Source organism: Corvus kubaryi, unplaced genomic scaffold (genome assembly GCF_017639235.1).
Source record: "Corvus kubaryi isolate FWS band 111438036 unplaced genomic scaffold, C.kubaryi_AGA036_p1.0 71, whole genome shotgun sequence".
In the NCBI taxonomy this organism is placed as follows: Eukaryota; Metazoa; Chordata; class Aves; order Passeriformes; family Corvidae; genus Corvus; species Corvus kubaryi.
The window spans coordinates 16399877-16426254 of NW_024582059.1; the positions used below are offsets into that span (position 1 = coordinate 16399877).

The window sequence follows — 26378 nt, forward strand, 5'->3', positions numbered from 1 at the left end:
TAGCTGGCCAGCAGCTACTGTCTCCTCTACATAATAGCCCATGAATGCAGGAATGAGGTGGAATGAGACAAGATTATTGCAGTGCCTCTGAGCAGAATTGAGTGAGAACAATGAGGGCATCAGACCTGTGATGCTCTGAGTTCCCTGTTAGGCAGAACATCAGGAAAAAGAGTTTATATTTGCATTTTGTCTGTGTGGGAGGAGGGAGGGAGGGAGGGAGAAGAGAGGGAGCAAAGCAAGGTGATAAATGTTCATCTGTGCAGAAGCTGGAGTCCTTGGCTTCAGAGGTTTCTGATGGATTTGAAGTGTAGCTCTACAATGCACTGTCCTGGTGCAAGTGCTGCATTGCCACTTCATCATGCTGCCCTGCAGCCTGCATTTGCCTTTTCACCTGCTGCATAGAGAGGTTTATAGCCAGTTGTGTTCTGCATTGCACATACTCCTGTTGAAGCAGCGCATGGCAGTACTCGGGGAAAGAGGGCAAAGAGGAGGCTGAATGTCATAGTATGGCAGCTGAAAGCACTGGAAGGGAAGCACATGTCTGAGACAGGAGATACGACAAGTGATGCTAAGGTGCTATGGCACCTGGGATGGGTGGGGAGAAGCTGTTTCCATGACAAGGACAAAAACTTTGTGTGGGGGAAGAAGAGGATATTAGTGCTGTTTTAAAAACTCTGCTGGACTGAGAAATCCAAGTGAAAGGGCTAAATTGCCTTGTTTTTTCTGAAGCGTGAGAAATTATTTTACACAGGGCTTAAACAAATTCTATCACCTTCTTCTCCTGCTCCTTCCTCAGCTCTTCCTCTGTGCTGCCATTTGCCCTTTTGCCAGACCACGCAGCTCTTTGCTCCCAAGCCTCAGCAGTGATGTAGTGACATCATTGCTTTCGAGGGTTGGTGAGCAGGCAGTCAGGGGCGATGTCTTGGAACGAAGGATCACAGCCAGTGAGGGGCTCACTGCAGAACTACTGCAGAGATCAGCTATCACCTGCAGCTGAGAGAGAGCACTGGGAGCTGTTTGCCCCCTGTACCCCCCTCCCCAAGGCCCTTGGTTGCTGGAGTTCAGTCCTGCTGGAGGCTGGCCAGGAGGATGTGCATGTGTATTGCATTTCAAGGTGTCAGTGTGAATTAGAGCTGCCTGTGCCCCATTTATACCCTTAACTATTTGAGAAATGTTTGGAAGTTGAATAAAGGATTAACTGATAATTTTGCAGACAGCTGCCTTTGTGCCTGGGTACAGCCTTAGCTGCTCCAAGAAGAGCTTCAGCTGTTGATTCTTCCCCCATATGTTCCGATACAGAAACTCTCCGTGTCTAAAACTCCCAAGTGAAGCAGCAGCGCTTGGGGCAGAGGACAGAGTGATGGAGGTGTTGCTGCTAATTTGCTTTCCTCTATGCAAAATTCGTTTCAGTTGCTTTCTTATATACATTTTCCGTCAAGGCCCCTAGATCAGAGCTGCAGAATGCTGGAGCATGTATTTTAACTAGGTCCATGTCCCACTGAAGTCAGGGGAAAGATGAACATTAACTGGACTCAGTCAAGCCTTTGCTATGGTTGCACTGGCACATTAGGCTAACTACACTTGTCTTGTTAATTGGTTTACTGAATGATTATTACAACTTCATTTGCAGATTGTATACCTAACTATAAAGAAAGGCAAAACTAGCCTTCTGCAAACCTAATCCATACTTGCATAAAGCAGATCTGTTAGTTCTAAGCTGTGCAACATGATGCAAAAAATAAAATTAGCAGTGAAAACCGTCGGCTAGTCATGGGAAGAAGTACAAGAGAATGATGACATCATCTTCACCATTGATACCAGGTATAGAACCCTTCCTGGAAATTCAGGTCAAAGTTTTATTGTGATTGGCACCAAAAAATTAGATGCCAGGCTTGTTTGGGGGTCATGTCATGGGAGAAGTCAGTGCTCAGAGGGCAGAATCTGAGCAGAGACAGAGCCAATCATCTTTAAACTCCAGCTTGGAGAAGATCCTCTCTGTTTAAGTACCACCACAGGAACCTCCATAGAGACCATGCAGGGGCAGTGGAGAAAACAGCATCTGAGGGAGGCATGCACGTGAGAACATTAAATAATGCAGTGAATTTGGGTGGGCAGAGTTGTGGAGAAGGAGGTGGCATTGGTTGTGACCAGAGAAGTGTAGTGCAGGCTGTGATGTGATCAACTGTGACAAGTTCCTGGTGATGTTTTCAAAATTCCCTTCTTTCCTTTCTTGTATCTAGTTGTGCTCTTATTTCAGGGTTATTTTTCCTAAGCAGGTTATTTGGGTGTGCAAATGTTCAAAACTCCAGGGTGGGAGTTTATCTTGCCTTCTCTACTGCCAGCATAACACTAACTGTGGAGTTGGGAGAAGGCTTGAAGAGAAGAAAATTATTCAGGCAGGAACAAAATTCTGTTACCACTGGTTTTGGTGGGGTTTTTCCTCTCCTATACATCACAAAATTCTGTAGAGAAAATATTCCCTGTCTTTGATCCACTCAAAACAGCACTTACTGCTGGGGAACATCTGAGCAGAAAGCTGATGGGAAATAATAATTAAAAACTCCATATTAGGTGTTATGTGGCCATGCCAGCCACTTCTTTGTGTTATTCCAGGACCTTTGTTCCCAGCCCTGCTGTTGAAAGTCATTCATCTGATGTGTTATTTTCTGTCAGTGAATTACTGATGAAGAATTGAGAGCTGTTTAAAATTCACATCCAGATTCTAAGCTGAGATCAGTTCCTTTGACCTTAACTGACCCTTTCTGATCAGTAGAGCCCATGAAACCAGAACTTGTTTTGGAAGCACCAGGATGCTTTGCTGCACGTTAGAAGAACACATGTACGGGTGTGGGCCGTCTATGAGAACATCAGCCCTCAGTGTTTTTTGCTGTCTGAAACCTCCTGGCTCACTGAGTGTGTGTGCTGTGGTAGATCTAGAGTGGCAGGTGGGCTTTTTTGAGATATTGCTTATTTCAAGCCATTCCTTATGGAGCAAGGTGGCAGAATGGCTGCACAGATTTTTCTCCTTTTTTCCTCCTGAATCAGAAGTCCATACACTTTAGATGTGACCCCTGCCTGTGTTTAGTTAGCTGTGGAAATCATTGACTAATAGCATTCTTAAATTTTAAAGCCATCCTCTTAACTGTGAGTATGTATTATAAAAAGTAATCACAGTGCTTCCACAACTCTTGAGAAGACATATGCAGAACTTGCATATAGCACCGTAGTGTTTTTCATAAGGTTTCTGGGTATCTGTTGAGCATGGAAATACAGTTTCTCAAAGTGTTTACAAAACTTCTGCCACGGGAATGTTCTAGTTAATGAATAACTGCTCAGCATGCCCTTTACTAGCATGTGATTTTCCTCTTTGATGTTATGCGTGATCTTGGCTTAATTGGATATAGCTTTACAGACCTCCAAGAGCTCTCTGAAAAAGCAGTTCTGCTGATTAAATCTAATGACTGGTCAGAACTGGATCCTGTAAATTTCCCTGCCTTCCACCAGCTGTGGGGAAGCCAAGCCAATGCAATTCTGAATATCGTGGTTTCTTGTTGATTTATTTGTTTCTCCTCTGGCACCCTATCCTAAGGATAAACCAAACCACGGGTCAGCGCTTGTGTGTCTGTGCGTTTCTGGATTTTGGAGACACTGAGATGTAGGAGGAGCCACTTGAATTTGGATTACAACATGAGTTATGAGGGCTCTCTTTTATTTCCTTCTCCAGCAGAGATGTTCTTGTTTAGTTACTCTAGTGGAAATTTACTTAAGAAACAGCATTTGAGATTTTCTCCGTGATTTTCATTGTGTTCTAGTCTCCATAACTTGGACTGTATTTTCCTTTCTTTTTTGTAAAGGAGATGCAAGTAATTACCAATTATAGCTGATAGTGTTTATCATTTTTTCTGCCAAATATTTTGGAAGTACAGTTCTTCACAGGAATGCCTTTTGCTTCCGAATAGTCACCCTCTTAATGCTTGTAGACTCTTCATCTGCAGTATCTCTGTAGCAGTTAGTTGTGGCATGAGAGGGGATAAAAGCATTGGAGAGGGGCAGTGGAAGAAGGTGCACCTCAGCCAGCAGACAGCAGAAGGATGATGAGCCAGGTAAAAGCTATGACAACATGATGTGGAAGCAAAATCGTCACATTTCTGCCACTTCTGCCCCTGACAGCAGAGTACCTTTGTCATAAGGCATCAGCAAGTCTGTAACTTCAAGTCAATATTTGTGCAGGCTTATCATGACTGATTCATTTCATGGCCAAGTTCTGCCTGGTGCAGTGTTCTACATTTGTTAGGTGAAGGAAATGCTTCCTTTGCAGAAGTTCAGCCTACACCTTGACACCAACCCAAGCCTGCCTGAGATTAATTCCAATGCCAAACAAATTGAAAAACAGTGTTTAATTCTAGTTACAGACATCTTAGTGCTTTATGGTTCCCGCTTGTTTTCATTTTGTGTTGTCATGCATCAGCAATTCATAATAATATAGGAAGGTTCTTTGTTCCCACTGCACAAGCTGCCCATATTCTGATTTTATTCATTATCTATTAGATATGCTTTGAAAACCAATTTTAAAATGAACTAAAAAAAAGGCAGCATCCAAAAAATGTATTGATAGAAAGTGATGTGTTTTGACTGCAGTGTCATTACTAATAGGAGTTTCAAAGCACTCTGGTAGGTCTAAGAACTTACTCTCCTGCAGATGTAAGCTGCAATATGCACATTACTGATTAAAGGAAGTTAGCATGGTGAGAAGAAGGTACAGCCAGCAGGAGAAAGCTTATTCCTGCTAATTGTACTGTCAGTGGGCATGAGTTGTAATTATACATACATTGTAACTGTATAATTGGAATATCCTATTGTATTTTGTTTGAAAAGAGGCAAAAAGTCTTGTGTTTGAAACCAGGAAATCTCATGGCTTCTTGCAAGAAAGCTCAGGCTATATGTTCATAGGGCAGACTGGACTAGGATGGCCAACTCCTGCACCTAAGAAGGAATAACCCCAGGGAAACAGCTCTGGGGAAGGGACCTGAGTGCCCTGGGGGACAGGCTGGACAGGAGCCAGGAGTAGACCTGGCAGCAAGGAAAATTGGACAGCAGTCTGGGCATTATCAGCAGTAGCAGAGCTAGCAGAAGGAGGAAAGTGATTAACATCCTCTGCTTAACATTTTTTAGACCATATTCCAAATATTGCATCCTTTAACAAAAACAAAACAAAAAACCACTGAAACCAGGTGGAGGTGGAGATTCATTAAAGGGAGTTGAGCAAAGGCTCACTAAAGTGTTCAGGAGCTAGAACACATGCCCTTTGAGGAGAGGCAGAGAAAATGGGGCTTGTTCAACTGGGAGAAGGGACAAACTGGGGGGCACTGAACAGCAGCCTTCTCGTATATTAACAACTTTGAAATCCCCAGACTCCCATAATCACACACATTCCTTAACTGGCGTTCACTGGTCCTTCTTCCCTAATTCCCCTGCTTTGAGGAGAGCGTAGCAAGTGGAAGGACTTGAGGATTTTGTGTTGACCAACTGCAACTCTTAACGTGGACAAATACAGGAAACACAGATTCAATTAATACTCCTCCCACCCCCATAGTCAGTTTGTAGGAGGTTAGAAAAGTATGCAAGAATTAAGAAAACATACTTAGCATACTTGACTCCTCTGCCAGCCTGGAGGCCCTGAACTTTGTGGATGCTACATCAGCCAGTATTCTTCTAAGCTTGACTCACTCTGAAATTTCAAAAATTCCTTCTTTAACTGTTAATTGTTGGGCTTTGGGTTTTGTACAGCATGAAAGAAAGAGAGCTAATAAAGAGTGACTGTGTGATGTTCCTTCCCCTTACCTACTGCTGGCTTTGGCATCCCCAGGCATGGGTACCATGGAAATCACAAAATACACTGCTCTGCATCTCAGAGACTCTCTGGATGTTTTAGCAGGACATCAGTTACTCTCTCCAGTTATTTCCTCTGCTACAGTAAAAATAATTGCTTTTAAGGACAAACTCCAGACCTTCAGTATGGTTAACTTGAGACTTGCCCTACATCCTTGAGCATTTGCAAGGCAACTGTTCTGCCTGCAACTGAGGTGTAAGTTACCTTTCCTTTCTGTTAAAGGAAAAACGTGCACATTAAAGGTTACCCAGATGGATGCTGAATTGTAATCTATGGGTGAATTAAATTTTTAGTTCAAAATCAGAAGCCGTCTAGCTCAATTTTGGGCTTTTTTTTTTTAGAAAAAGCAAACCAAAACAATTCTGGTTTTCATGTTGAATATTTTTAAACCAGCAGGAACAGTGTGCTCAGTGAAGGGCACAATTTACTGCCTTTTTTTTTTCTTTTACTTTATAGTGTACATCATTGCAAAAGTGAAGTAGTCATTTGGTCTTTAATTTCTGATCGTGACTGCCTTAGAACTATTCATTGTCCTGCTACATATAGAAATTGAATTGCCTTGCTTCAGCCTCGGTGCTGTTCAGCAAGTGGTGGTCTCCAGAGAGAGCTTCCAGCACAGATGACATGCCTTGAATGTTATTGTGCTGCTCTGCACTTCGAAAGGAGAGGCAAAGTAAGCTCTAAAGAGTAGCTGTTGTTCCAGTGGTAGCAATGATACCCTCAGAGCAGGGTGAAAATTAATTCCGTCAAAAAACCTCCATTTTCTTCGGAGCTTAAGGACAAATTTTGGTTTCCTGCAGTTCATCTGACGTATTTTACCTTTCATGTCAGGAACTTCTGCTCATACACAAAATTTATTATTGAAGCAGATGGTGATAATGCAGTTGGTAATACATTGTGGATTTATCATTGTCTATTTGAAGAACAATAATTTCATTCAGTAGAGACAAAATGCTGAGTTATATTTATAAATATTTTTCCCTCCATGTGTACAGGTAATGTTCATATGTCTTTGGAACTGATACAGGAAGTACTTAATAATTAGACATCAACCAGAAAAGATGGAGATATGCATCACTTTTGAATCAGAAGTTTTGTGACAGAAAATCCTATTTGTGTTATTCCTGTGTTTTCTGTGCCTGTGGTCTTGCAAATAGTTTACAGTATTTTATTTTTGAGCTTTGTTGTTTGAGTTTTTGAGCATTGTTGTAAAATGTCAGCCAGCACTGTATTTCCAGATGAGTGTCAAGGGTGAAATTGAGCATTTTATTCTTAAGAAAGCAGTAGGTTAATTGTCCCGGCATTTAAATGACCTGCAGATTGCGTGCGTGGGTTGTAACAGAAGGTGTGGGCTCCTCAGATGTGTTTATGATGCTAAGCTGAGTCAGAGCTCTTTTTTTGGTGCAGGTATTTTTGGGCAGAAGCTGGAAGACACTGTCCGGTACGAGAAGCGCTATGGGAACCGCCTGGCTCCCATGCTGGTGGAGCAGTGCGTGGACTTCATCCGACAGCGGGGGCTGAAGGAAGAGGGCCTTTTCCGACTGCCCGGGCAGGCCAATCTCGTCAAGGAGCTACAGGATGCGTTTGACTGTGGAGAGAAGCCTTCTTTTGACAGGTAAAAGCCTCCAGCTGTTCCCCACTCCCTGGAGCCAAGGCAGGACACGGTGTGCTGGGCTGGCTGACCCACGGTGCTGTAAAACACATGGCAGCAACAGATAGAATGACATGTTTTTGTAGGTTTCTCTGTGTGTTTCCTATTACCGCTCTGAAATGTCTTCTTTTTTGTTCTGACTTTGATGTTTGATTTCAAAGCGTTTCTGGAGAATTTCCTTTTGTGCAAAGTTGGTTAGGAGAAGTATTGCTAATGTTTTGGTTTAATCAAAAATATCTGGATAGCCTTGATCTTAATATCATTTGAAATGCAGTGGTGATGCTGGCATTTAGTCAGTTCCACAAAGGAAGAATTTCTGTTATCACCAATCTCAGTGTGTTCTGTTATCTATAAAATTGACTGGAAGTGAAGTGTACTTTCATGTATTCCTTTATAATTTTGGGCCTTTGGTCTTACAGTAAAAGTCACTCTGGCCATAAAAACAAACCTATGTGGTCTTGAGGGTCCAGGTTTGATTTGTATTCCAATGTTTATGCAGTTCTACAAAGTTAATGAGAGTTTCTGGGCCAAGGAAAACCTAGTCCTGTTCACACAGCTGTGTATGACTTTACTCTCCTGTACGACTAATTTTTGTACTCTCTTCCTGTAAGCATTGACAGCAGCAGTCACATATTCAGAGTGTGCAATCAGACAGACCTGGTGGATTATGAGTGCTACATAGACTTTTAAACTCTGGTCAGAATTAGTATGATGGTAATGAAATTCCGATTCAAGAGACTGTTAAACAGTGGTTGTCCTCAGCATGTGCCCTAAGCGACATCCATAGCACACCCCCACAGTGACATCAGGGTGCTTCACTGCAGTTGTGGGCCCAATTGGAATTAGGAGGAAGAGGCAGATTGCATTTGTTACACGAGATCTTTGTCTGATAGCAATCCAAGTAACAGGAAGGAAAGTGTAGCTTGATCTTCTAGTGCAAAAACATGCCATAATTCAAACCTGATTGCTGGAAATCATTTAGGTGCCTCCATTCCCTGTTCCTGTGAAGTGAGCCGATTCATTAAGCTTGAAGTTTTGTGCATCAGATGCACAGAAGGCAGACACTTGTAATGCTCTTTCATCTCCAACAGTTTTCCTTGGTCCTGACCCTCACTTTACAAGAAAAGTTAAGAATTTATAATGCTCTGGAAAAGTGATTTGTCTTCCTATGAGGTTTATTAGTTTCTTGTTTGAAGGTGAGTTAGGATAACTGATGAGTAAATGGCGTTACGAAGCCAGAGGACTATGGGAAGTGACAGTGTTAGCTGATAAATGTTTATGGCATGCTCGCTTACTGTTCAGGTACCATGTAGCTTATTTAAAAATGGTAACGAAGCATCTATTGGGTGCATCCTCCTTACTTGGACATTATGATAAATACTGCTGATCACGTCTGTCTCTACCAAAGAGTAGGCAAATGGCAGAAACAAAAGGTTTTTCTATGCCTGTAAGCCAAATAATTGTGGAGGAAATGCTTAAGAAAACAAGCCACCCCGAACTGTGGGAAGATGATGTACTGAACACCCCACTGAGAGGTACAGCTTGAAGGAAGTGCACAAGTTCTAACTGCTCCAAACAAATGAGACCAGGGCTCAGCCACACTAATTTTTTTTCAAGGTTATCTAGCAACATCTTTAGCACAGACTAATGAGCCCCATGAACAGGTATGCTGGCTGAGCTTTAGCAGATGAAAAGGAGAAGAGATTTTACATGCTACTGCTGTGAAGAATGCACGTAATTTCTACTCTAGCAATTAGGAACATCAGCAGGAGCTGCCTATAAATCGCTGGTCCTGCAGTTCTGCTTCTGAAGCTGAGAATTTATAGAACACTGACCTTGTATGTCCCCGTGTCTTGCACAGGGTACTTTTCCTGTTTACTTTTTCACATTTGAGTTTGAGGAGGTGTGATTTAGGTGTAGCACTGGTCCAGAAGTCAAGCAGACATAAACTCTGCTCTGATCTCTGCTTTGTTTCCATTGGACATCTGCCTTTTTCCTCCAACCTGTTGTTCCATTTGTAAACTCTTGAGGTGAAGTTCATTTCATAGTGTTTACAGAGTACCTGTGTGATGACCTTGGTTTTGGGGTAACTTTTCATTGTGCTGAACAGCAGCATGGGCTCCAGGTTTAATGCAGCCAGTTTGGCAAGTTGAGCTCTTGGAAAACAGCCACAATATGAAAAGTGCTGTAGAGAAAGAAAAAACCACATACATTAGGCATCCATGCATACTTTTTCTTGTGAACCTCCAGATCCACTGTGTTTAATCTGTAGTTACATGTTATTATTAGCCAAGCGTCCCATGGTGCAAAATTTGCCCAGGTTCTCTCTATTAATTTATATTTTGCTGGTTCTCGTACATCAACAGTAAGAGACTTTTGCAGTTAGAGCAGAGCTGACATTTTTGTTCCTGGGGCATGGAGCACAATGGAATACAGGTCACACTTCCGTAGCAGTGCTGGTTCACTGGCTCTGGCTGGGAGAAAGACTGGCTGCTGTCATCAGTGTTGGAACTAACACAAAGAGCTGATGTTTGAGGAGTTTGCCATTTTTCATACTCACACTTTTTCCATGTGCAGGTGCAGATAAGTCAGACAAAGACTTCAGAACATGTGAAGATGCTTTGAAATACATGTGCAGGCTTGTGTATATTTTTGTGTGATAAATTACTGTTAAATAATTCTTCTCTTTATGCCTTCATAGCCGATTTAGTAAAATACGTAACATAGAATTAAAAGCAAAACCAAAGGTAAGATCATACACCCGTGGTTAGTACTCCTTTAAAGTGTCATCTCTGTTTTAAGATGGTTGTACACCTTAAATCACCTTACAGGTGTTGGGAGATGGAGGCACAGATCTGCTCTTTGGCCCAGAGTTCAGCTGCTGTCCACGGTTCTGTGGAGACCCTGGCCTTCTTTCTCCCCTCTTGCCTTCCTGTCTGCACGCCTTTGGCAGAGAAGAACACAGAGGAAGCACAAGTAGAACAAATACAGCAAATTAGAAACAAGAACTGGAGTAGCTTTGCTCAAAAGAAAATGCAGCCATGTTTTGAAACACAAAACATACCTGAGAAATGGTTGTACTCACGCGAGTTAGCAGCTGGATGTTCCAATACTGAAGTCAGTTATAAAAATGCAGTGGAAAAAACCTTCACTTATTAATTTTGATCTTGATCTTATGATTGGAATAAGATGTTGCTGAAGAATCATGTATGAGAATGGAACAAGTATTTAAAATTTTTCAAACTCACAGACTGAGAAAACCCTGTGTCTGATCTGAAACATCCAGTCCCCCAGACCCCCTCTTATAAAAACTGGAACATCATCATTTCTTGCAGTATTGGAAAGGTGAGGTGCAGCTGCTACAGCTGAAAACTGCTGAGGCCTTTCATGTGAAGAAAAACACAGCACCTCAAAATTGTGTGTCAGTTCAGAAACAAAAATCAATAAATACCTCACTCCCTCTGAATGTATCTGCACATATTGTGAAATTTGCTTTAAGGAACTAGCAGTGCAATTAGGCAATCACTCATACTTGCTACTATTTGAAATATCCTTGGTATTTCCAGTACAGCTCCACCTCTGTGTAAAATTGCCCCCTCCAGGGAATCTATTTTCTTTGCCCTTGGGGTATTTGCTTCTCTCGTCCTGTGTGGCTTATGTTTTACTTATAAAGTCCCTCATCTCCTTTACAAATCATACATTTGTAATGATACAAAGTGAATTATGACCATTTGTTCTGTAAAATTAGCACAGAGAATATGGCACTGCATAAGGAAAATAGCATAAGGACTTGTTCTCCAGTTTTTACCTAGGAGGGATACAAAGTTGGGTTTCTCTTTTTATATTGCCTCTTTCCATCTGCTGTTCGTCACAATTACTACCAGATGACACGTGAGATAAGATTGCTCAAGGAGGAAAAATATTTGAAGTGTCACTGAAACAAATATTAATTAAAAAATTAATGTGATGATACACGTGGCTTGGATTTTCATAACTATTACTGATGTGTATAGTTCAGTAGTTCAGAAGAGCTCAAAAGTTTCATAGCCAGCATTAGTGTGCATGGACAGGAAAGAAGGAAAGTACAGAAATGCATATTTAACAAAGCATTTTACTATGACTATGAATTCCTCTAAGGAAGAATACAGTGTATTACAGGACAAAATGTTACTGCTCTGGTCACCATTGCAGTCAGCTGAGAAAAAGGTACCTAAGTTGATAGTATGTGATAGCTGGGAAATGGTAGCTGTGACTCACTGGAGCCATGTAATCCAGAATGTAAACTGGTATGTTCCTGTGCATTTAATCACTGGGATTGTTGAAGCAAAATAAGACAGTGACGAGGATGAGGTGACAAGGAGCACATGCACAGTTCTTTTTTTCCTCCTGAGGCAAAGAACGCTTTAAAATTTTGGTGAATGCAGGAAATGGGACATGTCTCAGTGGGGCCGCAGTCTGCATTGGCACTGTGCAGATGGCAAGTAGAAAGCACTGGTTGTAAAAATTGTTCTTTGTTTTCCAGATCCAAGCCTGTACATAAGAACTTGTTTGGAAGCAGATAGTTTCCTGCAAAGAAGGGGCTTTATATGTCTTCCTACTGGCAAAGTGCACTAATCCCTAAAACTGCACAGCACATTTTTATGTGAAATGAAGTCTTTACTCGAAAGCTTGTTCCTGCCAAACACAAATGGCCTTAGGCCTGTGAAAATTCCTGTTTGTTTCTGCCTCTTCCAGACTTTCTTCCCTGATCCTCTCAATCTGCTCATCAGCTATACCTCTGGACCCACTTCCATGTCCTTTCCAATTCCAGGCCTTTTTCTAACCGGCTAACAGAAATAACTTCTGCATATGTCACAACTTAAAAGACCTAGTCTAGTAATTAAATACACATTAGGAGACATATCTATTGTGATGCAGGGGTCATTAAATCAGTTTAATTGGTATCCTGTTGTGTTTTTAGTTGGGTTTGTTGTCCTCAGAGTGTTTTTAGTTATTGGCAATGTGAATGAACATTTGTAGTTACTTTGCATGAATTTCTGTTTCAGAAGTGGTTGGTTTGTCAGTTCTAATTAAAAAAAAAAAAAGCTACATATTTTATTTACCAATGACAAATGATTTCTTAGCCATGGTCACCTTTAAGAAAGGATGACTTTTTTTACTATGTGTAAGGTCTGAGAGAGTGTTTTTTTCCAAGCATTCACACCTGGGTTGCAAAATCTGTGCCTTTTTCTTCCTGTAAACAAGGACAGGTAGTTTATTTGTTGTGGGTTTCCATGTTTTTGCATATGCTTGCAATCCCTGAAAAAAATCTTGGAAAAACTTAACAGTTTTTCTGAGCAATCTGTCCAGCATATTCATGGGAGCTGGTAGAGGAAGCCCATCTGTTTCTTAGACCTCTGCCCACCTTACCTGAAAGCACTTGTGTCTCTCTTTAGGGATCTGTATTTTTCTAAGCAGTTTTTAACATCCTTCCTCATAGAGTTTATCTTTTTCTTTGTGCTAAATTGCACAAAATCCCAGCTGTCTTCATTGCTGTTTTTAAAGCCTTTATAAACCTGGATAAATTGGCTGCTGTTAAAATTACTACAGTGGATATCTAACTTGGAAATAGAGTCTGCCAATCTTCAATATTCCTTGTGGACTGTGGAAGGCAGCATGCTTTGTAAAAATGGTGAGCACAGGGACAAAGGAGCAGGATAGGTTTGATTTATTTCTCTGTCTAAACCAAAAAATAAGAATTGAGCTCAGTTGATAACTTAAACTAGAACCAGACTTCGCAGCAGCAAGGGGAGGAGAAGACTGCTCAGGGCTTAAAATGGTAAACACTTTCATGTATGTTCCACAAGTTGTAGGCAAAATTTAATCTGGTACTTAGATGAGGCACAGGACTGCTTGCACTAGATCTGCATTATGTAGGAAAATTATATAGAGTAGTGCTTTGAAGATACCCACATAGGGGAAGAAAAATCACATAGACATTAAGTTAACCTGACCTTCGAATTTCTGAACCAAAGCCTGACTCCCAAAATCAATCAGACTGGTACACAAACTGTAATGTTCTCCTTTGTTTTATTACCAGGACTCCTAAATTGAATTATAGCCTCACAGCTTGTTGTTCCCTACTGTTTGTTCTTCATGCAGACTGTTTATGTACCATCATGATCTAGAGCTATTTTTGGCACAGCATTAATCTTTCTGTAATGTGACCTTGCCTTGTTAATACTTCCTCTCACAGAGTTTATGAGGGGCTTGTTGGCTTTGCGCTCTGAAGCGCTGACTCCAGCTCTCTGAACACGCTGTCTGCTTGTCTGAGTGCGAGGGTTATGCCTGGATTTCTGGTGACCTGCTGGGCTTCAGTGAGATGGTTTATGGTAGAGAGAGTGAAAAATTTCAGGCAGTGTAATCGGTCTGACAGCCACTTCCATGGTGTCTGTGGTATCACAAAGGAAAGTGCTGTCAAACAGCAACGCCATGAGAAATATTAATGACAAAGTTCAGATGAATAGGGCCTTGAATATGGGCAGTCTGATGACTAAGGAGAGGCTGGGACATATTTGCATTTGTCATGCCTGTGCATGAGCAGTGTTGGAGTGGGGGGATGCTCCTTTGGAAATGCCACCATGAATGCAGTATTAATATTTTGGCGAGATAAGTCATCTTTGTCAGACCTCCCATCACAACATACCAAAATAGCTGTTCCTCAGCTTGCTGATGCTTTTTATGTTGCATTCAATTCCCCACTCTGTGCTTTGTCATTCCCATTTCAAGCTCGTAATTGTGCACTTGGAGAAAGTCTGCCTCAGTTAATGAGAGTTGTTCCAATTTAGATAACAGAGGATTTTCTGCCGTAATTGACATACTATGTTTTAATAAAAATTAATGAATACTTCTAATCTTGTTAATTATGAATGTGTAATCATGAAACACTTTGATATTACACAGTCAGATAGCAAAAGAAATATGAAGATCGGTGTAATCATTAAATTTCTGTAGCTGTAATGATTCTGGAATGTAGGCAAGGACGGTGCTGAAGGGGGAAATTCTGCCCTGTCTTAAACTGATCAGCTGTAATTGGAAGAAGTCCACAAGGAAAAGGTCTTCCACAGACCTGCAAAGATTCACATTTTAAAAACTACACCAGTTATCCTCAAGGAAGAAATATAAGTGCTGTTGTTTGACTTAGACTGCGGATGGAACACCGTCGACTAAAAAGGGGAATAAATGCTCCCAGTCCTCCAGTTCAGCACTTCTTTGAAACCCATGGCTGTCCTCTGTGGCTGAAAAGTGCTTAGTGGTATTCATGGACTGAAATACCCAGAATACAAATGCATTAGGACTGGAGTCTGGCATTTTAAAGTTTTCCTCTGTAATTTAAAGCAAAAAGTGGATAAAAAAATACTACATTGCAAGGTCTAAACAAGTCTCACATTCTGAGAGACGGTCCTTTAGTAACATTATTTATAAAAATACCGTCATTTTTGTACCCCCAGTTGCACTCAAAAAAGAAGGTCACTGGCTTTTGTCTAAATGTTGATTTAAAAATCCGATTCTTAAAGAGCTTGGCAAGCAGTTTTTGTCTGTGTATACAGACTGTGTGCATTTTGTTTGTCCTGCCAAAATTTGTATGGTAATTTCTGTACAGATAGACTAAGAAGTGGTCCCGTACAGTTAAGGGAAAAAGTAACTGATGTTCCATAATCTTACTTTACTACCCCACCATCTCGTGGCAGTCTGTGGTATTGCCTTAGAAAATAATAATTTAAAAATGAGTTTAAAATATTGCATGGGTGTCTCTGTCTATTAATTGCGACCTGGGTTTTTAATCCCATCCTATAAAACACCTTTCTGTATGCTTGTAAGTACAGCATGTGCTTCAGGAAGTTAATTTGAGAGCAACACTCCCCAGTTTCCTTCCTCCTCAGCATGCTGCCTCCCCATTTCTCTCTCAGTTCTTCCATGGTAGACCCACAGTGTTTGGCACTCATTTTACCTCTAGCAGTGATAATCTAGCGGTATTTCACACTGAAAAAAGGAAGTTTATAAATTGCATTCATTTTCAGGGCTTCTGTCCCCTTCTTCAGCCTTTTTATCCTTCAGCTGCTGTGCCCTCCAGGAACAAGTATTCCACACAAAGGACTGGTGTGGAGTTGTTCTTACATACTACAGGAAGCATGATCCTGGCAGTACAAAGAAGGGAAGATGTTACTGTGTAATCCCCTTACTGAGAGACCTGTGTGCCAACTTCTAATTGTTCTTCAGTAATTTCCCTCACTTAACCTCCTTGATTCTTGTATTTTGGAAAGACCTCTCCAGTTTTATGCAAATAGACTCTGGAAAATGTTGTTAAGTTCTTCAGCTAGGTGTGAGGAGTTTCCTTGCTTAAATAACAAAACCAGTAATAATAAAATCTTCAGAAAGGCAATCAGTGCTGAATTGGAAATAGGTAGAACAGAAAGGTTAGAGGCCAAATCTGAGCTAGCATTTGAAATCTCATAAAAGAGTACAATCATACCTAGTTCCTTGCTAGTAGTTCCCCACATTTGTTATATATGCATCCAAAAAGTGCAGTAGGGTAAAACCACTGTTTTGAATTGAAGCCACTCTACATCAAAGGGTTGCAATCAAGAGATTAGAATTTGAACTCTCTTTAGAAATGTGGGTTTGCATTAGTACTTCGTAGAGTTTCTCTAGAAAACACTTTTTTGAATTTGGGCTGGGAATTAGTCATGTTTGAATTAGAAATATTTTCTGCAAATTCATTTTGAGGAGTTTGGTGGTGGTGAACATTTAAATATATATAGTGCTTTATTGTCTCTCTTCTTTTGTTTTGACATACCATACCACATTGCTCTGGGTTGTTCTCACCATTCTTGTTAAGATTTAACTTAGTAAAAGCCATTACTGTTTTAACAGATTATTCCAAAATAATGATTAACATACCTCTAGCAAAGCTTAAGTGCATCAAATACCAATGGTTCCCTTTGAGACACTGTGAGTTTAAAAAAATACTCCACGTGTGAAGTCTTCAAAGAAAAAGAAAATATGTAACAATGCATAACATAAAAATACATAACATTGTAGGCATGTGTGTGCATTTTCTGTTTCTTACTAATGAAACTGGCAAAATTTAGTGTCCCCTTCTTTGATTTTTCATAAATCAGAGTGGAAGATAGCAGCTTGCAGTACAAGTCTTTATCTGAACCAGGGAAGGCATGTAGAACATTCCAGTAAGGATTTGAATAAATGCCTGAGTAGCTAAACCCAGAGATGGAGCCAGACATAATGCCAAGAGAGCTTTCTTCATGCATTAGCATGTGCCTTATATGTAATTTCTACTTACTTATTTTCAGATAAGTACTCCTAAGTTGTAACTTTACCCACCACAGAAACATTGAAGCCAAGTGGGATTGCCTACTCTGAACTTGTGATTTCAATCCTTTTCCTCGTGTTCTTACTTTTAGTGTGCCTGATAAACAGCTGAGGCTCCTACTAGCTGTATCCAAAAAACCCTTACATTTCTGCAAGTGCACTTATGGGAAGTATGTCGTATCAGGTCTTTGACTGTTGGCCCTGTGATGTTACCTGTTGTGCAAGCATTCAGACACTTTTCTGTTTGGTGCCTCAGCTTACTTGGTACAGGATAGAGCTAAAACTCATCTCCCAGGGATTTGAGGTTCCGAGTGTAAAGTATATCCAGGTTTTCAGTGTAAGAGTACAGCTAAAAGGCACAGTAGTCATTTTGTGGGAGCCCACAGGAAAAAGATGCATGTCAGGGAAAGAGCTGTAATTCCAATAGGTAGACTTCAACTAAACACCTGTGGTATATATGATTTCCTTTAAAACCTGCTTCCTGAATACTGATAGCAGAGGAGGTGGTGATCCACTGGAATTGAGACATGCTGGGCATGTTTTGGGAACTGGGGCCATCTCTAGTCGGAGAATAATCCCCACTGTGTAAATGTAATGCCTGGTTTCTGGCTCAGGTGAAAACAAAAAGTGTGATTTAAGATGAATTTTGCATGTCTGAAGGGACGTGCTTGTCAGCAAGAGCCAGGATCTATCTCCTCCATGCCTGTCTCTGCACTGTAATTATTTATGGTAATAAATCATTGGAGTTGACAGACATTTGCCTGTGGGTATCCTGAGTTATTCATAGGACAAAAAAATCCAACAAAAACCAGATTACAGGTGGGGTTTGTAAATGTATTTATTGCTGATGAGTAAAATGTGGGGTGACAATGGAAAAGTGGCAGGTTTTAGCCTGTCAATGTCACAGTATCATCCTGATTCACATTAATGACTTCTTGTATTCCACCCCAACAGCAACACAGATGTGCACACGGTGGCTTCACTGCTCAAGCTGTACCTAAGGGAACTCCCAGAACCAGTCATACCATATGCAAAATATGAAGATTTTCTTTCCTGTGCCAAAATGCTCAGCAAGGAGGAAGAAACGGTGAGTTGGTAACTCAAGTAAGATGAAATAAAAGGCTGTTCCAGTTTTCAGGAGGAGAGAAGCTGGTGGTTGTCCTAATTTAAAGGAACATCTATTAAATGAGGCAGGTTTTGTAGGAAAATTGCTGCCACGTGGGTCCTTTGGAATTCTAAATAAAGGTGTGTAGCATAACCTTAGCTGTATTTATTGCATGTCACTGAATCGAGTTCAAGTAAACATCACTGTAGCCAATGGCTTCCATTTTGCATGGAATAGACTTACATTTCCATGGGTTAGATTCTGAACTATAAAAGGAAGGGTCTTGGTGGTTGCTGCTCAACCCTTGCTGTTAAGTCAGGAGTCATTTATTAGTCAGAATCTAGTATGGACCTGAACTGGGTAAAATAACCAAGTAGTTTCTTACAGGAAATGTCAGCTAGTTCAAACCAGAATTGTTTCTGGAAGCCTTGTTGTCAGCAGGAGGAATGGAGCTGCTGGTCAAAAAAAAAAAAAAAAAGAATAAAAGAAAAAGACATGATGAAACCAAGATATTTATTTTCTTGTTTATTTTTTCCAGAGCTAACTCTTGTTACCCAAATCCAGAATGGGTTCTACAAGCTGTTCTGATCATAACCTATATTTAATGCTGCAGTTTCAGTGGTGTGTTTGTTGTCTTGCAATTGGAATTGCTGACTTTTTTTTTTTTAATCTGATAAAGTGTTAAAAAACTATGCTTACTCACTTTTTATTTTTCCTTAAACCTCTTAAAGGGCCTGAAAGAACTGGTGAAGCAAGTGAAGAGCCTGCCAGCTGTCAATTACAATCTGCTGAAATATATCTGTAGGTAAGTGCTCTTGCAAGAATATCACAATGGTATTTATAGGTGTGAGCTGACAGATAGACCTGTCTGTGGATGTGCCCTGAAGGAACAACATTACTCACACTTGGAGGACTGGTGAACTCAAGTGAAGGTGCTAAAGCTGTAGATTTACTGCATGACTAATTAGTAATTTGCTCTATCAAGATTGTGACTTTCTTTCATAAGCAGGCAAGGAGTGCAAGAAAGTAGAAGTGAATATATTCTGTCCTCTTGATAGGACACAGTGTTTCCCATTTCTAACTGCAGTTACTGGCTTTGTTTACATTTGGAATGCAGTACTTAAACTATGTTAAGGAACAATTACATGCTTTGACTTTTTTTTTCTTTAATTTCCTCCTTACATGTTCCTTAAGGACTTCTTTCTTCCCCACAGATTCCTTGATGAAGTCCAGTCGTATTCAGGTGTAAACAAAATGAGTGTGCAAAACCTGGCTACAGTTTTTGGCCCCAACATCCTGCGCCCCAAAGTGGAGGATCCTCTGACGATCATGGAAGGTGAGCTTACTGTACATAACTTGTAAGGGAAAAGAAGAAAGGTCTTCAGGTTTATTACCAGCACATACCAGTCCATGCAGTAAGTTCCATATATCTGTTATATAGAGACAGAAGTTTTCAACCTGCATGAGCTTTTGGGTTAAATCTTGAAGGTTAGTATAAAAGCTACTGAAATGTGCAGCATTGCAAACAGACTTTGCATGAGATTGTTCTGCCCTGGCAACTTCACTAAACATGGACCTTCTCTCTCAAAATTTCCTGCTAACATGGCATGTTCTTGCTCAGCATGTGCAGTTGGAGTGCAGTTAATATTTTACCTGTGGTTCTTGAGGATGAAGAAAAGTTCAGGTTCACACTGCAGTGACCCGTGTAGAACCCTCACGAGGCAGTTGTATATTACATGCCTTCCTGAACAACAGGAATCAATTTACCAGCTGCATGCTCTCACTTACAGCCATGTTCAGCTGTAGCATTTTGCTGTGTTTAAGATAAAAATATGGACGTGACCAAGTCCTCCTATAACTTTCTTCTAGACTTAATCTTTGTGACTTTAACTCTCCATGAAGTACACGATGCCTTTTCTGCCATCAAACATGTTTTGTTTAATGTGTAGGATTTACTCAACTTTCTCAAAAATTTAGGGCTGTAGGCAGACTGTGCACTGAAAATGCTACCAAAACTCAAAAAAAGCAGTTTTCATAGTTTATTTGAGAGTGTGTGGAATTACTCTTTTCCTGTGAGTATGATGCTTTTTCTCTTCCCCAGATACAACAATGCCCCGTACACTTTGTTCGTTTACTTGTTTTTCTAAAGTTTTTCATTTCCTCCTTCTTCCCTTCAATTCTTACCACAACAGCTATGTTGTTGTGAACAGAAACAAGGCATTTCCAAATCATGTATGAAATCCGTGAATACTGTCTGAGCAGCTCTCCAGCCTGCTTATCAACAGCCCTAGAATTAAAATGATGGTGCCTGTTGCAGGAAATGGGATGGATGCTACATTCGCTGTATGAAAGCACATACACTTTTTTAACTAGTGAGAAACGGGTTTGATTAAACAGCTCTATGACGTTTTAAGCACACCTTTAAGATTTGACATAAGACAGTGCTGATTTGCAATTGGGCTACACATACTTAAATGTGTATGTAACAAAGCCCCTATACACATTGATTGGTGCTCATGGCCACCCTTCATAATTTCTCTTTGCTTTTTGGAAGATGCAGAGTGCTTTTCTTGCACAACTGTTCAAAATCAGCCATGCAGTTACAGGGAACCGTATTTTTATGATGGGGATGAGGAGTTGGTTTTGTTTGATTCAGCAGAGATGGGGAAATTTTTTCCTGTCAAATGCAGTCATAAAAGTTGCCTGAAGACAATGCAATGTTTGTAGTCAGGTTCTGCACATAACAGGTAATGTTCTCAGAAGGAATGCAGCTAAGTATGCCATGGGAGTAGCTAAGTGAATTTTCCTACTGCCTAGTTCTAATGTATCATTTTGCCTTAGCAAACAAACGAGTGAGAACACCTAAAAAAGATGTTGAGTATCCACATTGAATTGATTCTTGGTACTTGTATTTTAAAAGGGTGGGATATAAAATCCAGAGTATTACAAAGGAGTTGATGTTAAATGATTTTCACAGCGGGAATTTATTGATTAGAAGAGCACAGCATGCCTCCAAAACCTTTGTAGCAGTTTAAAAATGAGGTGGTTATTGTAACTACCTTGACCTTGTTCCTGAAATATTCTTAATAATCCTTAATAAGGGTCTGCTTAGCAAAAGAGTTGCACATCTTTATCTTGCCAAGTCCAATTCTAAATGCTGGTGTGTAAAGTGCAGTGCAGTCAAGTGGTGTGCTTTAAGAGGAAAGGCAGCCGTCTGTTAGAGGAAGCAGCAAGCTGTGGTCCTGCATTATTTCCATAGTGTGCTGTAATGTGGCATAGTTCTCTGGCTGCATATAGTCTCACCATGGAGTGGTTAAAGGCATTCACATTAAATTAATTCTCTCTCATTACTGCACTGTTTTGCTTCAGAAGACTAAAATGTCTGTTCCAGCAGTGTAAATCCCTTGCCTGCCCATTTGCTGTTTAACTGCCAAGCACAAGTGCTGTCCCAGAATGAGACCTTGGTCTTAAAACGTTCGCCACATTGAGTGGAAAGACATCATTTAGAATGATGTTACCATGTTCTGCTCATTATCTCCTCCTGTGGTCTTCAGGAAATGCAGTTACTGTCACGGTAACAGCTTCTTTGCAAATGTTCCTGTTGTTTTTAGGGGTCTGTGAGGCCTTGCTAGCTTGGTGTGATGGAAGGAAGAGGTAATGCTGACGTGGCCCTGTAGCCAAGAGGCACTTCAGCCTTGTTAAACATTCTGGGTGTTACACAGATGGATGCATTGTGTCAATGTTTGTGTAAGCTGAATGTTTGCTAAGTATTTGTGGAATCTGATAGATAAAATACGTTTATGCCTTAAATAAAACAGGCCATTCACAGCCGCATCTCCTTTCAGGTACAGTAGTAGTCCAGCAGCTCATGTCAGTGCTGATTAGCAAACATGAAGAGCTGTTTCCCAAGGATATAGACCCTCAGATGGGACCTGAGGTGTGCAACAACAACAACGAAATTCCAAAGAAAACTACTGCAGGGCAGCTACAGAACAAAGAGAACAACAATACCAAGGAGACGGCAGTGAGGCGCTGCTCTTGGGACACGCCTGAGTCTCCCCAAAGGGGAAGCATGGACTGTGAGTCTCCGACTGCTCTGCCAGGTAGCAAGACAAATAGCCCCAGGAACAGCATCCAGAAACCAGATGTCACCAGGAGCCCGCCACTCATGGTGAAAAAAAATCCTGCTTTTAATAAAGGTAGCGGCATAGTCACCAACGGGTCCTTCAGCAGCTCTGTGGAGGGCCCGGAGAAGAGCCAGACCTTACCAAACTGCTCCCTGCAAACCAGGAGAACATCATCCCTGAAAGGGCCGGTGACCAAGATGGGGACACACAGCGTGCAGAACGGAGGGGTGCGGATGGGCGTGTCCAGCACAGACGGGCACAGCAACACCCTCGGCAGCCGGAGCCCGGGCTGGGCGCCCAATGGCTACGTCACTCTGAGGGACAACAAGCAGAAGGAGCCATCGGTGGGTGAGTCAGGCCAGCACAACAGGCTTTCCACCTATGACAACGTCCACCAGCAGTTCTCTATGGTGAACTCTGATGACAAACAGAGTGTGGACAGTGCCACCTGGTCCACATCCTCATGTGAAATATCCCTCCCAGAGCACTCCAACTCCTGTCGCTCATCCACCACCACCTGCCCTGAGCAGGACTTTTATGCGGGTAACTTTGAAGACTCTGTGCTGGATGGGCCACCACACGAAGACCTCTCTAACCCAGGTGACTATGAGAACAAAAGTGACAGGAGGAGTGTGGGGGGCCATAGCAGCCGAGCCACCAGCAGCAGCGATAACAGTGAAACGTTTGTGCCCAACAGTACCAACAACCACAGTGCTTTGCACAGCCTGGTGTCCAGCTTGAAGCAAGAGATGGCCAAGCAAAAACTAGAATATGAGACAAGAATAAAAAGGTAAGGTAGTTTGGCTCTTTGCCATCTGACTGCCTTTTGCAGAGTAAATCCAACTTTTCCCTCTCGTGGCTTGCACTAGCTGCAGTCACTACTGTGTCACTCACTAGGTGCTTGCCAATGGGTTTGTCATCTTTCAGTGTTGACATTGCTTCAGTGATACTGTGACCCAGAAGAGTTTGTTTCAGAGCAATTGTTTGCCATGGTTGTGACAGGTTATCCTGTTGGTGTCAAAAGTAAAGCCAGAACCTTGTGAGTGTCTGTATAAAATCTAATTAATAAAATCAGTAGGCTCTCACAGTGTTTCCGTTAGTTCACGCCTGTTCTCCAGAGAAAGGCAACTGAGTGTCACATTTCAGTGAAAACAATTTTGTGGCATATTCAACCTGTACTTTTTGGGACTGGGGAGACTGCTGGACTCCTTTCCAGTCTTCATTCCTCTTGAGAAAGTGCAGCATCTGGGAGTTAACTCTACTCGTGGTGCTGTCTTTGCTCTGCTGCTGAGCCTTTCCTTCACAGCTCATACCTGTTAAAAGAGAGCAAGGGAGGGATGTGTCTTTGTCTACAGATAGTGCCAACTCTGCTCGTACAGAGCGAGATTGCTAGGGTGGGTGGTTGTAATGATCAGTGAATAACCTCAGAGTCTGTGCTTAGCATTAATTAGTGCACTCAGCAGTGCAGAGCTGCACTCTCTTTGTAATAAAGGTTCTTCAGTCAAGCTGTTCAGGACTTTCTGTTCTCACCTCTGTTCAAGTCTTTCTGTTCTCGCCTCTGTTACACGGCAGCTCTGTGCGCTGGTACCTCTGGCACTGCAAGTCACAGATCACAACGTGTGAGAGCTGCTGGCAACAGCAGCTGCCAGTCAAAGTGCAGCACATGGAGTGTTGCAGTCTTTCACCTGCATCACTATTTTCAGCACAGTGTGCAGTGTAGTAGAGCACTTCAGAGAGAGTTTAATATATGTGATGGCTGTGTGTTTGGTACCACTCACACCACAGAGTCTATAATGGTTTGATTTGGAATGGACCTTAAAGATCATCCAGTTCCAAGCCCCCTGCCATGGACAGGGACACCTCCCACTACACCAGGTTGCTCAGAGCCCTATCCAGCCTGGCTTTAAACACTGCCAGGGATGGGGCATCCACAACTTCTCTGGGCCACCTGTACCAGTGCCTCATCACCCTCAAAGTAAAGAAATTCTTCCAAACATCTGATCTAAACCTACTTTCAGTCTGAAGCCACTCCCCCTCGTCCTATCACTACAGCTCCTGACAAAGAGTCTCTCTCTGGCTTCCCTGTAGGCCCCCTTCAGATACTGGAAGGCTGCAAGGAGATCTCCACACAATGTTCTCTTCTCCAGGCTGAGCAGCCCAGTCTTTCTCAGCCTGTCTTTGTAGGGGCTGTGCTCTAGTCCTCTTAAAACTTCATGGTCCTCCTCTGGACTTGGTTCAACAGTTCCATGTCCTTCTTATGCTGGGGGCACCAGAGCTGGACACAGTATTCCGGGTGGGGTCTCACTAGAGCAGAGCAGAGGGGCAGAATCCTGTCCCTCACCCTGCTGGCCATGCTGCTTTGGATGCAGCCCAGGACACAGTTGACTTTCTGGGCTGTGAGCACACATTGCCAGCTCATGTTGGGTTGTTCATCAACCATCACTCTCAAGTCCTCCTCAGCAGGGCTGCTCTCAATCTCTTTCCTACCCAGCCTGTAGGTGTGCCTGGGATTGCCATGACACAGGTGTAGGACCTTGTACTTGCTTTATTGAACTTCGTGATACACATATTTACAGATACATGCGGGTCCATACTGGCAAATAGATGCAGCAGGCAGATCAGCTGAAGAAAGGAGACTAGCAGTGAAACAAAGGCATTCAGGGCACTGTTCTGACTTTGTGGGTGACACTACTGCAACTAGCAGCAGCCGAGTGTCAACACTTCCAGAAGTAAAAGGAATAGTTAGCCTACTCCTGGAGAATTAGATGGAGCTGTTTGCTTCTGTGCCTTTTGCTGTTCAGAGGCATTTTCTAAATCAGCTACCAAAGAGGCATTTTTAATAAGCTACCAAAGTGCTTGCCCTGTGAGAACATTTCTTTGATGAAGCCATTGTTTGTAGATATGCCCATCAGAATTTCAGTCTAAGCTTTATAAATGAAAAGACGTATGAATTTGTTGGTGGTGTGCATTTCTGCTTGAGTAAGTGAGGAGTTCTGCTCAGGAGCTGTCTGCTTTTATTTCCTTCATGCAGCTTGGAGCAGAGAAATCTCACCCTGGAGACTGAAATGATGGCCCTGCATGAAGAGCTGGATCAAGAGCGGAAGAAGTTCACAATGGTGGAAATCAAAATGCGTAACGCAGAGCGGGCGAAGGAGGATGCCGAGAAGAGGAATGATATGCTGCAGAAGGAAATGGAGCAGTTTTTCTCTACTTTCGGAGAATTGACAGTGGAGTCTCGCAGACCAGAAAGAGGCAACACCATCTGGATCCAGTGAGATTTGGAAGCATAGACTGTGGGACTTGAGGAAGGGCTTGGGGGTATTATACTGTATCAGGTGGCTGGTCACCTGTCTGAGGCTAGTACTCAACAAAATGTTACAAACCCTTGAAGGAAGAAATCATACATACATTAAGCACTCATATCTACAGTGTGTACTTACCAAGTTATACTCTTTGAATGCTTCATGAGACTACTGTCAAGTGTTACAACTGGATATGTGTATATGAATTTAAAAACCACCTTAGAGCAAGAGATGTATCTGAAGAAATATTTTAATGCAAGTCTTGTATTTAAACTGGTAAATTGAAATGTTGTTGCAATCAAGCTTTATATAAAGGCTTTTCTCCCTTGCACTTAACGTAATAAGCTATTTTTGGCATTGTGTTACCATCAGCTTATTTTGTATATCAAATGGGCTTTTTTTGTTTTTGTTTTGTTACCCCTTTTACTGGGGAGTGAAGATAAACAGATCTGTTAAGGTAGATGTGTGGATGGCTAGCCTTGATTTGCGTCGCTTCCAAACAGACAGCAGGATGAGAAACTCAAGTATGCCGTGGGCAAAATAAAGCAGTACTGGTTTCACAGAACTGATGGCCAAGGGAGAAAGTTCTGGGGCAGCCCTATTGTAAAATAACACCAATATGAAGGATATTAAGTCAGCCAGATTGGGGACAGTGGCAATGGGGTAAACAGCTGCTTGTTTGGGAACAAACCTGGGTGGCCAAGTAAGAAGTTGGGAGAGGAGAAAGGGGGACTTAAGGAGAAGTTAATCACATGACCAGAACTTTTTGGTGTACCCTGAAGAAGCCCTGTGCCTGATCACTGCAGTTCAGAGCAAGGATATAAACCAGTTGTTCAGACCGTATTTGCGTCTGACTTACCTCTGTACTCTGGGTGAAAGTGAGTCCTTCTTGTAGTGCTGGTGAAGGTGTACACAGAGAAGTTTAACTGGAGAT

At 41.9% G+C, this 26378-nt stretch overlaps 1 protein-coding gene across 10 annotated transcripts in view; it reads left to right on the plus strand.

Annotated features, from left to right (window-relative positions):
• ARHGAP24 (Rho GTPase activating protein 24) overlaps nt 1–25904 on the plus strand; it is a 186521-nt gene extending 160617 nt beyond the window's left edge. For all 10 annotated transcript variants that reach the window (XM_042049758.1, XM_042049760.1, XM_042049759.1 and 7 more), the window contains 6 exons: nt 7298–7505; nt 17865–17997; nt 18747–18820; nt 19230–19351; nt 21861–22932; nt 25174–25904. In XM_042049758.1, coding sequence (XP_041905692.1) covers nt 7298–7505; nt 17865–17997; nt 18747–18820; nt 19230–19351; nt 21861–22932; nt 25174–25417 — 1853 coding nt within the window. In that variant the 3' untranslated portion in view covers nt 25418–25904. The remainder of the gene's footprint in view (nt 1–7297; nt 7506–17864; nt 17998–18746; nt 18821–19229; nt 19352–21860; nt 22933–25173) is intronic.
• The last annotated feature ends 474 nt before the right edge of the window (nt 25905–26378 follow it).